General features: G+C 44.1%; 1 protein-coding gene across 2 annotated transcripts; it reads right to left on the reverse strand.

The window, feature by feature from the left end:
* Positions 1-637: 637 nt before the first annotated feature.
* On the reverse strand, positions 638-14,349 carry LOC137033131 (probable E3 ubiquitin-protein ligase HERC3). 2 transcript variants are annotated; one of them, XM_067405270.1, is made up of 24 exons: positions 14,132-14,349; positions 13,861-13,975; positions 13,700-13,776; positions 13,367-13,588; positions 13,157-13,248; positions 12,928-13,058; positions 12,613-12,740; positions 12,450-12,520; positions 12,271-12,377; positions 6,651-6,710; positions 6,451-6,556; positions 6,176-6,365; positions 5,932-6,095; positions 5,775-5,849; positions 5,588-5,683; positions 5,393-5,461; positions 4,649-4,795; positions 4,423-4,563; positions 4,179-4,345; positions 3,276-3,339; positions 3,132-3,190; positions 2,872-3,055; positions 2,692-2,791; positions 638-2,584 (listed from the first exon to the last, which is right to left on the reverse strand). In XM_067405270.1, exons 1-24 carry the CDS (start codon positions 14,343-14,345, stop codon positions 2,370-2,372), a joined length of 2,994 nt encoding a protein of 997 aa, XP_067261371.1. In that variant the 5' UTR covers positions 14,346-14,349; the 3' UTR covers positions 638-2,369. The 2 variants fall into 2 exon arrangements, with proteins under 2 accessions (XP_067261371.1, XP_067261372.1); XM_067405271.1 differs by lacking the exons at positions 638-2,584; positions 2,692-2,791 and having other exon boundaries at positions 2,884-3,012.
* Between the last annotated feature and the right edge of the window lie 996 nt (positions 14,350-15,345).

Here is a 15,345-nt window from a genome sequence, read left to right on the forward strand (position 1 = left end):
GGTTGAAGGTTAAAATTACAATTTCAGTGCAGCTTCAAAGGGCTTACCATACCAGATGAGGAATAAGGGTCTTAACTAGCAAAATGATAGGTCATTTTCAAAAATGTATATGCTTTATAAGCACAAATGATCACCTAAAAAGTGCTTCTGCCAGACACACCTTCCGTATTCTTCAAAAAGCTTATGCTGTTTGTCCCACACCTTCCATATTCAACTTACAGAATGAATGAGGTGATCATTTGTGTTTATAAAGCATATACATTTTTATTTTATTTGTTTAGAAAAAGACAGATGGTTTCTCTAGATAAGACCCTTATTCCTCATCTGGTATCATGTAGAGCCCTTTGAAGCTGCACTGAAACTGTAATTTTGACCTTCAACCGTTTGGAGGCCACTGAAGTCCACTATAAGGAGAATAATCCTGGAATGTTTTCATCAAAAACCTTAAAGTTGCCCTAGAACCATTTTTCACAAGATGTAATATAAGTCTAATGTGTCCCCTGAATGTGTCTGTGAAGTTCCAGCTCAAAATACCCCATAGATTTTTCTTTTATTAAATTTTTGAACTGCCTATTTTGGGGCATAATTAGAAATGTGCCGATTCTGTGCGCATCCCCTTTAAATGCTCGCGCTCCCTGCTCCCCAAGCTTGCGACTCTATAATACATTGCATAAACAAAGTTCACACAGCTAATATAACCCTCAAAATGGATCTTTAAGTGTTCGTCATGCAGGATATCAGTATAGTATTTATCTGGATGTTTACATTTGAAACTGAATGAGTTTGATAGTGCTCTGTGGCTAAAGCTAACATTACACACTGTTGGAGAGATTTATAAAGAATGAAATTGTATTTATGAATTATACAGACTGCAAGTGTTTAATAATGAAAATAACAACATGGTTCTTGTCTCCATGAATACAGTAAGAAACAATGGTAACTTAAACCACATGTAACAGTACATACAGTACAACATGCTAACGAAACATTTAGAAAGACAATTTACAAATATCACTAAAAATATCATGATATCATGGATCTTAAACAGCTATTATTGCTCCATCTACCATTTTTCACTATTGTTCTTGCTTGCTTACCTGCATAACGTCTGATGACTCTGCTGTGCAGCTCCAGACATTAATACTTGAACATGGGCTGGCATATGCAAAAGTTTGGGGCGTACATATTAATGATCCCGACTGTTACGTAACAGTCGGTGTTATGTTGAGATTCGCCTGTCCTTCCGAGGTCTTTTTCACAAATCAAATTTACATAAGAAGGAGGAAACAATGGTGCTTGAAACTCACTGTATGTCTTTTCCATGTACTGAACTCGAATTATTTAACTATGCCGAGGTAAATTCAATTTTCAATTCTAGGGCACCTTTAATTTCTTTTCAACTGAAGAAAGAAGGACATGGACATCTTGGATGACATGGGGGTCAGTAAATTATCAGGAATATTTTATTTGAAAGTGAACTAATCCTTTAAGTCTTCAGTTATCAGCTCCCCTCTGTACTGGATTGATCCTGTTTGAGTTAAAGTGGTTGTGTAGTGTCTTGTTTGTGTTTTGAGTTATATTAATAGTCTCATAAGGATCTCCTTCGTTGTATGTTTTATTAAGCCCAGAACACACCAAGCCGACGGTCGGCTGTCGGAAAGTTTTCTCAGTGTGTTCCGCACCGGCGGCTGAAGTTGGTCCTTGTGGCTGTTTTTGAATCGGAGTCGGAACTCGTTGGTCCGTCGGGCCATCTGATCATTCTGATTGGCTGTTCAGCTAATGCCACCTGCTGGTACAGAAAGGCATATCTTTTTATGCAGGCGCAGAACGGACCTGCTACTTCACCATCGGCTATTGAGATTTAGTTTGGTGTATTAGGGCAACTTTGGACCCAGACGCTGCCGACATGAGCCAACCCCACGGTCTGTTTTCGTCACCACTATTTCATCGGTGTTGGCTTGGTGTGTTCTGGGCTTTACAGCCACTAAACCTGTGACAGTTACTACAACATGTTTTTTTTTTTAAATTTAAGCATTTAAGTAAGTTTTAAGAACCAACAAATAACAGGCATACAATAAGGTTATGAGGTGACATACTAGAATACATGCATTAATGCATGTATTCTATATAATATGATAATACAAATCACAAAATACCTTAGTTCAGTTATTCTACCAGCTGTAAAGCATAAACAATTGACTGAGCTGTGTTTTTCAAATTTGTGACAGAAAGAAGCTCAGTAAAAGTTAAATCACATAATTAAAAAAATATAAAAATAGATAAGCTAGAAAGATAGATAAGTTTTATCAACACACACTTGGTGTATGTTGGGGTTGGGAACTTTGGATGTTTCGAACCTCGAGGGACATTTACCCTCTTCCAAACACCTCACAAAAGTTGATTGCATGTACTAGCTTGTTGCGAAGTGTGTTGATATCGCTGTATTTGGGAAGAATTAATCTGCCAAAACAGGTCTGGGCCTCTGGCAAACGGTCATCTGGATCAGGACCATCTGACTGACAAATCTTCAGAGGGCGCTTCGAGAAACCTCCAACAGGTACACGGTCCGTTCCATACAAGAACACTGAAGAAAAATAGAGTGAGGCAAAAATTATAATATTTCTTAAATGTCCAAATGATGTCGTTGATGCATAAAAAAAACAAAACAAACAAAAACAAGTTAAAGCTTACTCAGAAATTTCTTCTTATTCTCTTCAGAGAACTCAAAGAAAACAGTCCAGAAGTTCTTGATAAGCTCATCAGAGGCAGAACAGCTTTCATAGGAAGCCGACTGAAGATGAAGCAGAAGTCTTAAATACTAAATGTGTTAAATATTTGTTAGAAATTTGCCAGTTTTGCAAATACATTTACCGTTTGAAGCTCCTGCCATTCATATTTAGGGGAGCCTTGGAGAAGCTCCTGGAGTTCCTCAGGGTGGAACATGCTCCAGATATCGAGCGGACAGCCCTCAGAGAAACCACTTGAAAAATGCTTGAACTGATTGTTCACGGACTTGTTGAAAACAAAGTCAACATACAAATCCACATACTTCTGTCTGCAAAATAGATAGATAGACAAACAGATGGATAAAATAGATAGGTAGATAGATAGATAGATAGATAGTACATTACCTATTAGCTTTGTTCACTTGAATTTGACCTCCGTTTGGAATGAGCTCTTGCCCTTTGACCTGAAACAGATAAAAGGCTAATGTAATCATTTAAACAACAGCTATGTACACTTATGTACAAGTGAACCATAAAAAACTGTATTACTGTGAAATCCAAAAAGAGTATATCCACGACGTCCTCATCCTCCTCAAGAAGGTTTTTCAAACTTCTAATGTGGGATTTTAAGAATAAAATTAAAAACATGACCTGCACTGTGAAACAATGTATAAAATCTAATGGTTTTAAAGGGACAGTTCACCCAAAAATGAAAATTTGATGTTTATCTGCTTACCCCCAGTGCATCCAAGATGTAGGTGACATTTTTTCTTCAGTCGATCACAAATGATGATTTTTAACTGCAACCGCTGCCCTCTGTCATTCAAATAATGGCGGTTGATGGGAACTTCATCTATAAGAGTGAATAAACCTTGCTTAGACAAATCCAAATGAAACCCTGCGGCTCTTGACGACACATTAATGTCCTAAGACACGAAACGATCGGTTTGTGCAAGAAACTGAACAGTATTTATATCATTTTTTACCTCTAAAACACCACTATGTCCAACTGCGTTCAGGACTCCTTTAGTGATGTCTGATTGCGCTCTGACAATGGCAGTGATGTCTCGCGCATATACTTCAATGAGTGTCAGACATCACTGCCGTTGACAGAGCGCGATCAGACATCATCAAGCGAATGCTGAATGCAGTTGGACATAGTGGTGTATTAGAGGTAAAAAATTATATAAATACTGTTCAGTTTCTTGCACAAACCGATCGTTTCATGTCTTAGGACATTAATGTGTCGTCACGAGCCGCAGGGATTAATTTGGATTTGTCTAAGCAAGTTTTATTCACTCTTATAGATGACAGACGGCAGCGGTTGCAGTTAAAAATCATAATTTGTGATCGACTGAAGAAAAAATGTCACCTACATCTTGGATGCACTGGGGGTAAGCAGATAAACATCAAATTTTCATTTTTGGGTCAACTATCCCTTTAACGGTTTACCCGGCCTCCACAGGGGACAGTTCCTCCAGATCATTCAGAGTGGGACTCAGCTTGAGCAGTTTCTTGAACAAGGCTAGCGGGAAGTTAATGTCCATGTAATGATTGTTGTACAACGCCATTCCACAGATAATGCCAAGATAATAAAAATCCTTATTATCTTCCGTGTGCTGAAAAGACCAAAGCATATTTATATATGGGGAAGACCACATAAGAAGGAATACGAATTGTTTGGTGTAGAGCTTACATCAGGATTGAACCAAACCAATGAATTCTCTTGGACTTCCAGCACCTTTTTCTCCCATTTGAGAAGACACTGGGAAAGGAGGGTGAAGAATTCTGCAGATAAGCCCCTCCAATCTATTCCATTCTCCCCGATGAACACCACCTGTACAGGAGACATTTTCATAAATGTAAAGGTAAAATGCACTGTCAGACTTTTAAAATCTGATTTCAATTCTGTAATTCTTTACCTCTAATGGATGATAAAATGAGTGGGTGTTTTGTCTGAGATACTTTAGCGTGTCTGTCAACAGTGATTCCCTGTTTATGTGCAACACGTTGTCATTTAACATGAGCTTCTCTCGGTCAGGAGAGAACTGTAAGCGCATCTGCAAGTACTAAAAGAGATGCAATTATGTCAGCTTTAAAGGGATAGTTCACCAAAAAATGTAAATTCTGTCATCATTTGTGTCATTGCAAACCTGTATGACTTTCTGTCTTCTGCGGAACACAAGTATTCTGAAGAATGCTGGTAACCTGACAGTTTTGATGCCCATTGACCTCCAATGTATGGTCCAAGGGAAAAAGGCATTTCTCAAGATGTCCTGCATTCTTAGAAGAAAAGGCTCTATAATATAGAACCTTTAAGGAAATTAATTTTAATTAATTTTTAATTACATTTTATGAATTAAACAGCTTGTAAACATAGTTTATCATCAAATAACCTGTTAAACATGAGGGTATTATGCAATCATGTAAGACATTTCTCCTTATAGAACCTTTTTGGCATCAAGAGGGTTCTTTAAAATGAAGTCAAGAATCCTAGAGTTCTATATAGAATCCCTGTGAACCTTTTTCATTTTTTCTTTTTTTTCTTTTTTAAATGTATTTTGTGTCCCACCTAAGAAAGAAAGTCATACAGGTTTGAGGGTAACTTGCTTAAAAATTAAGTTACCTTACATATGTATGACAAAGCATATTCATCTCTGACTTACACAAAACATTCTCCGTTTAGATTGGGAGTCAGCTGCAAAAGGGAACTTGACCAATATTTCAATAATTTCCTGAAAGAAAGATCCATGGAAGTACTGTAAGATTCGTTAAAGTTGTTGAACACAGAACATAAAAAATGTCAAGCAAATCTCATTTAAATGTTCATATGCATCATGTCAGAAGCTTTGAATACCCACAAAGTAGTAATCTTTCAGTGTCACCAAATCATCAGCATCTTCAGTGAAACAAAGGCACAATAAAATCATGGCCAGGTCTTTCAAGGTAACTTGCAGCTATTGATGTATAGAAAAAGAGAAATTCTTGGTATTATGGTTTTTGTCCAAAAATATCTGAAACAGAATTCACTATTGCTTTGGTTCTCACCATAACTATGAGATCATTGACCTCATGAATGATGAAATCACTGTTTGTGATGTCACTGTGGGTACTGCAACAGACCTTCACAACAGAGACAAAGAAACAACCATTATACAATGATAAGATAAATTTCATCTTGTGATCAAATGTTTAAAAAAGGCACCTCATAGAGCATCTGAAGGATCTGCAAAAAGTTCTTCAGGCGTCTAGTTAAGTTATAGCCAGTTTTACCACAAGAAATCTGGCCAATCACCTCAGCAGTTTCTTTGTGAAATAACTTCACCAAGCCTTTGAGCCAATCATCAGGGAGTTTGGACCAGTACATCTCTGAGAATATATCATACAAATACTTAGACAAATACCACAAGATCAACAACACAAAGATTGAAATGGTCCTACAGCTTTACCTAACATCTTGCGAGCAGCAGGTTTCAACTGAAGGATTTTGGAGGCCAGTGCTCCAGTGAGTTCAGTTCTTTTTTTTTTCTGAAGTCCTCTGAGGAGTTCAGGGAGGAGAAGGTAAAGTCTCAGAGATTCAACACCAGTTGGATTTGAATTCAGATATGGCAGCAGTGTATTGTGAACCACTTTCACCACCTAAGGGCCAAAAACCATGAACTGCATCTCACGCATGCTGTTTAAAATGTAATGAACATTTTGTAAATGTTGGGTTCATCATTACCTCTGAGATCAACCTTTCATTCTCTGATAACTTTGCAAAGGATGTTTTAACCAGATCAAAATCCAACCCACAATTCTCCACAGACGTCTGATAATGTTCATCACAACTACAAAGACAGAACATTACATCAAATCTGTGATGGAAGAAATCATTTTTGGCATAAGGAGGAGAAATTACTACATAATACTATCTAATTTTACCTTGTTTTGAGAAAACTTCCATTCAAAGAGGCAGCAGAGGAGAACACTGCATATATTTCGCTGTAAATAACAAAACTATACTTTTTAGTCCATTTATTTATATGCATCACTATAATATATAAAATTGCTAAATTACATTATTAGGTCACATTACCTCTAATCAAATAATAGCAAGAATCCTACATAAGATTAAGATCCACATACTAAATTGATGAAAGAATATGTGTATTTTCAGTCATCTTTAGTCAAATTGTGACTGTGCCTGGTATTAAGCTGCATTTGGTCGTTTGGATCACTATACAGTAGACGAGGGAGAAACGTCTAGGTTACTATTGTAACCCCCGTTCCCAGAAGGAGGGAACGGAGACGTTACGTCGATACTGACGTAATGGGGTCTCGCTAGGGAGCCCAATCACCTCCAAGGATACAAAACAAGCCAATGGGAATTGGCCTGTGAGATTTACATGCCGGGCCCCTCCCCCGGCATCCGGGTATAAAAAGCGCCGGCATACTCACCTTCATTCATATTTTTGCTGAGGAGCCGAGACAGGTATCTGGCCGCTCAGCGGTGGCTCCAAGCTATGGCAGGGGAACGTAACGTCTCCGTTCCCTCCTTCTGGGAATGGGGTTACAATAGTAACCTAGACGTTCCCATTCAGTCAGTCACGTTCGACGTTACGTCGATACTGACGTAATGGGGTCCCGTTGAAAACGCCATAGCAACTGAACCACGTTACGAGTGTTAGGGAGGCAGGTGCTGGCAGGCCGAGGCGTGCCAAATGCAAATGCGGCCCATACTCGCAACCCTCCAGCGCCCAGAGTAAGCCCAGGAATGTCTTCCATACCGGTGGGATGGAGAGGACAGGGTGTTACCGTGGAGAAGTCGAAGCTGCTGTTCCTACCCCACAGGGAAGAGTGCTTCGGAACTCAATCCCCCGTTTTTCAGCAACGACAAAAAAACGCCAGGAAAGCGTTCCCCGAGGAGGGGAAAGCTATGGAGACCACACCCTGCCCAAAGGGAGGTAACGTGTGGAAGACACATATGGACTGGTCTGAGAACAGTAACGCATATGGAAGATCTCTGATGTAGGTCCTACCTTTCGGGAGGAATGACTAGCAATCAGAGACGGGGCAAAACGAAGCCGCCCAGGGAAAGACACGGGTTTACCGTCAGGGAAACCTTACCATGGACAAACACATATGGGATTAGCCCAGGGGAATCACGGCATATGGGCATCTAGCCCAGTACAAGGGCAGACCAACTGTACAAGGGCATACACACGAGTACTGGACCTAGCGCCGGACGTCTGGCCGCCGCAAGATGCAGGAGGAACTCCACAGGGTTTGCCGTTACGGGGAACTGAACTGAGGAGCGAAAAAAGTGCTCGCATTCCCTCTCCCGAGTAGCTAACTACGAGTAGAAAGCACACGGGTGGACACCCACATAAACATTCAGGGTGGAAGGGGACAGCCTCCGTTCCAAACCCTCTTGAAGGAAGGAAAGCACAACACAGACCGGGCATTTCCGGGGGTCCTCCCGACGGGAGGAACACCACTCAACGAACAGACTCCACTTCATGGCATAGGCGCGCCTCGTAGAGGGGGCTCTGGCCGAAGTGATGGTGTCGACTACCGCGGACGGTAGGCCACTCAAGTCTGCCGCGTCCCGTCCAGGAACCACACGTGGAGGTTCCACAGATCGGGCCGCGGGTGCCATATGGTGCCCTGCCCCTGAGAGAGGAGGTCCTTCCTCAGGGGGATGCGCCAGGGATGGGCTGTCGCGAGGAGCATGAGTTCCGGGAACCAGGTCGGGTTGGGCCAGTATGGCGCAACTAGCAAGACCTGCTCCTCGCCCTCCCCCGGGGCCAGCTGTGTGCCAGTGCATCCGTGCCGAGGGTCCCCTCGGTCAGCGAATAAAACAACTGGCAATGGGCGGATTCCCGAGAAGCGAACAGGTCCACCTGTGCTTCCCCGAACCGGCTCCATATCAGCTGGACCGCCTGGGGGTGGAGTCTCCATTCCCCCGGGAGCGTGAGCTGTCGTGAGAGCGCCTCGGCCGCACGATTGAGCTCGCCCGGAAGGTAGGAGGCGCACAGCGACCTGAGTCAGCGCTGACTCCACAGGAGGAGATGGCGGGCGAGTTGCGACATGCGACGGGAGCGTAGACCACCCTGGTGGTTGATGTACGCTACCGCCAATGTGTTGTCCATCCGGACCAGTACATGCTTGCCCTGCAGCAGCGGTCGAAACCGGCGCAGCGCAAGGAGTACTGCCAGCAACTCGAGGCAGTTGATATGCCAATGGCGATGGGGTCCTGTCCAGGACCCCGACATCGACTGGCCACTGCATATGGCACCCCAGCCGGTGGCAGAGGCATCTGTTGTGACAACAACATGCCTGGACACTTGCACTAGGGGCACCCCGGCCCGTAGAAAAGCAAGGTCCGACCACGGGCTGAATGTGCGGCGACAACTCGGTGTGATGACCACACGGAGTGAGCCACGGTGCCATGCCCACCTCGGGACTCGGTTGTGAAGCCAGTGCTGAAGCGGTCTCATATGAAGCAATCCGAGCGGCGTGACCGCGGCTGCGGATGCCATATGCCCCAGGAGCCTCTGAAATTGTTTCAGTGGGACCGCTGTTTTCCGCAAGAACGAGTTCAGGCAGTTCAGCACCGACTGTGCACGCTCGTTGGTGAGACGTGCTGTCATATTGACCGAGTCCAGCTCCACACCGAGAAAAGAGATGCTCTGCACGGGGCAGAGCTTGCTCTTCTCCCGGTTGACCCGAAGCCCCAACTGGCTGAGGTGACTGAGCACCAGGTCCCTGTGTTCGCACAACTGCTCTCGCGACTGAGGTAGTTGAGGATGCGAACACCCACTTCCCTGAGCGGGGCAAGGGCCCCCTCTGCAACTTTGGTAAAGACGTGAGGAGACAGGGACAGCCCGAAGGGTAGGACCCTGTACTGATATGCCTGCCCCTCGAACGCAAACCGTAGGAACAGTCTGTGTCGAGGAAGGATCGAGACATGAAAGTACACGTCCTTCAGGTCGATGGCTGCAAACCAATCCTGGGCGCGAACGCACGTGAGAATGCATTTCACCGTGAGCATCTTGAACGGGAGCCTGTGAAGGTTCAAGACATGCAGGTCCAGGATCGGTCGTAACCCCCCGCCTTTCTTGGGTACTATGAAGTAAGGGCTGTAAAACCCAGACTTCATCTCGGCCGGAGGGACAGGCTCTATTGCGTCCTTCGCCAAAAGAACCGCAATCTCCGCCCGCAGGACAGAGGCGTTGGGACCTGTCACCGAGGTGAACAGAACGCCGCTGAACCTGGGGGACGCCTGGCGAACTGAATCGCATAGCCGAGTCTGATTGTCCGAATGAGCCAACGGGACGGGTTGGGAAGGCGTAGCCACGCCCCCAAGCTCCGTACGAGTGGAACCATTCGGACAACAGAAGGGGGCAGCATGGAGCACTGTGGCCCAATTTGGGAGGCAGTGCGTCCCGAAGTCGAGGCTGTGAGTGGGGTCCGCTCACATGGCTCCGAGTGGGCAGGGTGGCGTGGGAAGGCATTGCGTTCCCGGGGCGCCAAGACCCTGCCCGTGGCGAAGGAAGGAATGGCTGAGAGAGAGGGAGCGAAAGCTCGCTCACCCCCAGCGCAGACCTTCTTATATGACCCAGAGGTTTCGGAAATTGCTCTTTTATTGAAAAACAACACAGGATGCGGTGATGGTGCGGTGCGGTCACCGTCTCCGAAGCAATCTCCAAAACCTCCGGTTCTCCCATCTTAGGGCCGCTTCTTCGCCTTCTTCTTCCTCTTGGAAGGCGGTTTGGCGGCCTGGGCGGGGGGCGTGGCCTTCCTCCCGGAGGGCGAGGTCGGTCGCGGCGCGCAGCTCTTGCAGCAACCCTGGTTCAGCACTACCCTCGTGCAGGTCCTTCAGAGCTTTCGCCTGATGGACCTGCAGGATCGCCATGGCGTGCAGGGCAGAAGCCGCCTGTCCAGCAGCGGAGTAAGCCTTGGCCGCGAGAGCGGCCGTGGTCTTACCCGCTTTGGACGGGAGACGCGGACGATTCCGCCAGGTGGCCGCGGACTGCGGGCACAAGTGCACTGCAATCGCACGTTCCACCTGCGGAATGTCCACGTACCCCCTGGCGGCTCCACCATCGAGGGTAGTGAGAGTGGGGGAGGCAGAAGACCGTAGTCTGGCAGTGTGAGGTGCCAACCAGGTCTTCTGGAGCTCCTCATGCACCTCCGGGAAGAAGGGCACTGGGGCGGGACGCAGCTGGGAGCTGCGCCCCGAACCCAGATACCAACGGTGGAGGGTTCCACTCGAGCCCGATGCCCGTGGCGGGCCGGGCAAGCATGGCTGTTAGCTCAGAGTCCGCCTCTGACTGAGCAGCCACCCCGGAGGGCGGAAGCTCGGAGTCATCGTCGGACTCTGAACCGTTCAACCCACTCCCCGATGCAGCGATCAACATCCGATCCTCTTCTGTAGCGCCGAAAGTGATGTGGGGCACCCCCGAAGAGGGCCTCGAAGAGGGCCCCGCGACAGCAGGCGGCAGCTCGACGGCACATGGTGTTGTGGAGGAGTGGGAGGTTCGTGGGGACGGACCCGACGAAGTGGCTCCCACTGTGATCCTCAGATCACACTATCGCCGGCGCTGGGGTAGTGACAGAGGGGATGTACCATCCACGAGCGATGACTCAGCGTGCGGTCTACCCAGACACGTGAGACAGTGGTCGTGGCCATCAGAGGAGGTCAGGAAACGACCGCATCCAGAAACACACGGACGAAAAGACATCTTGAAAAAGACGCTGATCGCCCATGCTTGCTCTTTCAGAAAACCTCACCAGCCGAAGCACCCAGGGATGGGCGTAGCACCGTCCTGTGGGCAGCGCGCTGTCACCCCCACCGCTGAGCGTGCCTTTTCCCACAGCTGGAGAGACTTCGAGCAGGCCACCGGAACAAACAGACAGTAGCAATTAAAATTGCTGTTTTCAGGAGGAGTCCTGTAGCAATTAAAATTGCTGTTTGCTCTTTCAAGAAATTCACTCTTTAGAGGTGATGGAAGATCCGAACTGATCTGCTCCGAAGCAAAAGTAAGAATGAAGGTGAGTATGCCGGCCCTATTTATACCCGGATGCCGGGAGAGGGGCCCGGCATGTAAATCTCACAGGCCAATTCCCATTGGCTTGTTTTGTATCCTTGGAGGTGATTGGGCTCCCTAGCGAGAACCCAATTACGTCAGTATCGACGTAACGTCGAACGTGACTGACTGAATGGGAACTGCTACAATACTACCGTCAATAAATTCTTCCCACAAGAACACTGAACAAGCGTACTTATTTTATGTATTAGAGAAATATAATAAATTGGCGAGCCACCCAAACAACTGCTCAGCCAAATTCAGCAAAATCTAACATTGTGTAAAAATTATATAACATAAATACTATCTGGAATTTCTGCTATTTATTTTACTAAGTTTAAAAAGAAGGACACATGCAACACACAGCTCCACATGCATTTTCACAATATTTTAAGAGCAACATGGACATAGTATGCAATTTATAGCAATATCATAAAAAAATCATGTAAATAGATAAGTCAAACACTCACTTCTTTATTACTTTCCATGAATCACTTTCAGACACCCATCGGTCAATCATTCTGTCATCTAATGTCAAAACCCCTCTGAGAGTGGATTTTGGCTTACTTTCAAGCTCCTATAACATAGTAAAAATATTATCCTACAATAATTTATATGTTAAACTATTTATGAATGAAAACTGTCTTACTTTGAAAAACAAGGCAAAGGAATGATTCTCCCCAGCAATGAGTTTTTCAATCATATATTCATGATCACATTCTGTGTGCAACAAACATTTAGTTTAGAGTTCTGAGCAACATGACGAGTAAAACAATATTCATAACAAAATAATACACTGTTAAAAGATCTACCATTTGACAGATCCACTGATAAAGGCACAGATTGCTTGATCATTTCTCCATTTCCCAGCTGCCCTTGCATCCCACATCCAAATGAGTAGATCAGCTTTGACGATGAGACTGATACGAGTGTGTGACGTCTTTAACGAGAAAAATAAATTCCTGAACTGAACTTGAACCATAAAAAGATTGTATTTGGGCAAATATTTATAACCATGTGAGGAATTATCATATGTGCTGCATGAGAGCTAAAGAAGTGTCACTGTGCATAAATAAATCTGCACAACTGCTCTAAAACACTGTCTGCTTGTGAAAAGTCAAGTTTACCTCCCACATGTGACCTGTGACACTTTAGATCCCCACAGTTCAGCAACCACCCGCGGATGATGTTCATCTTTAAACGAGTTGTGCCCAAGCTGACCAAAACCTCCGGATCCAAATGTGAACACTGTGCCGCCCTGAAAGATAAACTACTTAATACATTTTCTGTCAAGCTTATTGAATCCTCTAATCTAATATCAAAGACATAAATATATGATATAGTACAACATACTACCTTTGATAGAGTGGCAGTGTGTTCTCCTCCACATGAGATGGACACAGTTTTCTTTCGGTTCAGACTATTTACAACCGTTGGGACGTGTCTGTCTGTGGTGAAAAAACGTCATGCTTTGATTTAGATTTGACACAGTATTGCACAAATTTAGTACATTTATATGTGCTTTTATACTACTACTGATTTAGTTTGTACATGAAGTATTCAGACCTGTAGTGTCTCCGAGGCCCAGCTGTCCAGCCGAGTTCTTTCCCCATCCGAACACGACTCCAGAGAGAGACAACACAAAGCTGTGGTCTCCTCCAGCGCTGATCTGAGCCAGTGGGATCCCACACAGACTCTTCACCTGTTGAACTGACGGAGAGCCGGGATGTTCTTTCTTCAAACCCAGCTGACCGTGAGAGTTTTCACCCCATACGAACAACTGACCATCTGAAAGACCAACATCAGCTCTACATATCTACACTCAAATGCCATTCAATTCATGGGATGTCAAAAGATTAAAACAAAACATCAGATGTTAGATTAAATGGTCGTGAATACCCTTGGTTAGTGCCATTGAATGCTGATCTCCACATGTGATCTGAATCACCTGCCTGTTTTCCAGACCTTTGAGATGCCTGCAGAGAAAAGACAATTTGTCAGATATATATTTGTTATTATAATTTATGGTAATTTTTACTTTTATGCCTACAAAATCATACCGGCACACAGTAGATTTGTCCATAATGAGAACTCTTCCTGCATCAGCAAGAAGAATCGCACCAGCTCCTCCACAGACAATCGATCTGATTCTGTTATTCTTCAGCTGTAGTTGCTCTGGAGTAAATTAAATATTTTGATCAATTCAACTTCTGTTCAGTGTAAATATAAAAACAAACATGTTTTCATTTTGAATTGGCTATGACATTTATCTTACATGTATTAAGTATTATGATCATTTTAACAATAAGAATAAAAATAGTGTAATCATACCTAGTTTTCCATCGTGATCATAGTTTTCCCCGCGCAATCGCAGAACCGAGACTTTCCCATTCCGGATAAATACAACAAAACTCCTTCCAGCTGACATGTCCTCAACTGCTGATTTCGGACACATGGATCGTATTCCATAATTGCCATGTTTGACTTTGTCAGGCTTTAACAGACCGAAGCCGTCTCTGACCGGCGCTCCCCAGCAGCACAACATGTTCACTAACGGATCTCCAGCTGAATGAAGAACACACTGTCATAAACACGCTTTCAGCCAAAACGAAACTTGTTATATTTCCTACTAAATGAAAGTGTTTTTTGGAATCATACCATGCTTGCTACTTTAAATAGAGCGATTAGATTAAAAAAAAGTACAACAAAGAAACATGGAACCAAAAATTGTTAGCTGGGATAGAGGAATGAGGACAGTTAATTGGAAAAAGAAACACAAAACGGATATTTCAACCAGAATTTTATATTCTATTTTTAACTTGTTGTTCGAAAGTATAACTTAATTTCTTCCACGAATCACAAAATTAGTTGTTTGACTAAATTAATGGACTAAAAACTCAACATTCAATTTAATTTTCATCAGTTTCATGCAACGAAAGTGAATGGTGACGATTCACATGGCATACTACATCAAGATCTAGCCTACATGTCGATAGATGTATATGTATTTTAGATTTTAACACACATTCACGCTAAGTTGAGACAAAGACTATAGAATAACAGATAAACAGTGGAGATAAACATATTGACGGTTTGAATTATTTTATAACGAATGTTGTAAACTTGCATTCCAAACTAACGTTTCTCCTAAATCATTGGTTTAGATCCACGTCAATCACAGAAGTCTGGCCAATCAACTGATTGAACCCCACCGACGAAACGGAGGGATCTGATTGGTTCACAGTGACGGTGCAGCACTTCAGAGAAATGGTCGACTGTTAGCCTATTAACATATATTAAGTCGTTAGGATAAACAAAAACAAATCGAATTTCATTGTTATCATGCGATTTGAAGGTAGGTAGCAAATAGAAGAAATCATACAATACTCTCGTTTTGTTGTAGCGGAATCTGTTTTTGCTAGCAGCTCGAGCGCCAAAAGCCAATTTTGCTTGTTATAACGTATAATATTATATATCATATAACTTAATTATGATATGAGTCATTCTATGAAAGGGGTGCCATTTGGGTCCGCAACGTTTGATCA

Source organism: Chanodichthys erythropterus, chromosome 12 (genome assembly GCF_024489055.1).
Source record: "Chanodichthys erythropterus isolate Z2021 chromosome 12, ASM2448905v1, whole genome shotgun sequence".
NCBI lineage: Eukaryota > Metazoa > Chordata > Actinopteri > Cypriniformes > Xenocyprididae > Chanodichthys > Chanodichthys erythropterus.

What these genes read in the sequence shown, in the direction of transcription:
- LOC137033131 (XM_067405270.1), bottom strand. Translation starts at nt 14,345, where the DNA reads ATGTTGTGCTGCTGGGGAGCGCCGGTCAGAGACGGCTTCGGTCTGTTA. An exon ending in TCATGGAAAGTAATAAAGAA is followed by an intron (nt 6,711 to 12,270) that starts GTGAGTGTTTGA and finishes TGTTATTTACAG; the next exon opens with CGAAATATATGCAGTGTTCT. An exon ending in GGAAGTTTTCTCAAAACAAG is followed by an intron (nt 6,557 to 6,650) that starts GTAAAATTAGAT and finishes CTGTCTTTGTAG; the next exon opens with TTGTGATGAACATTATCAGA.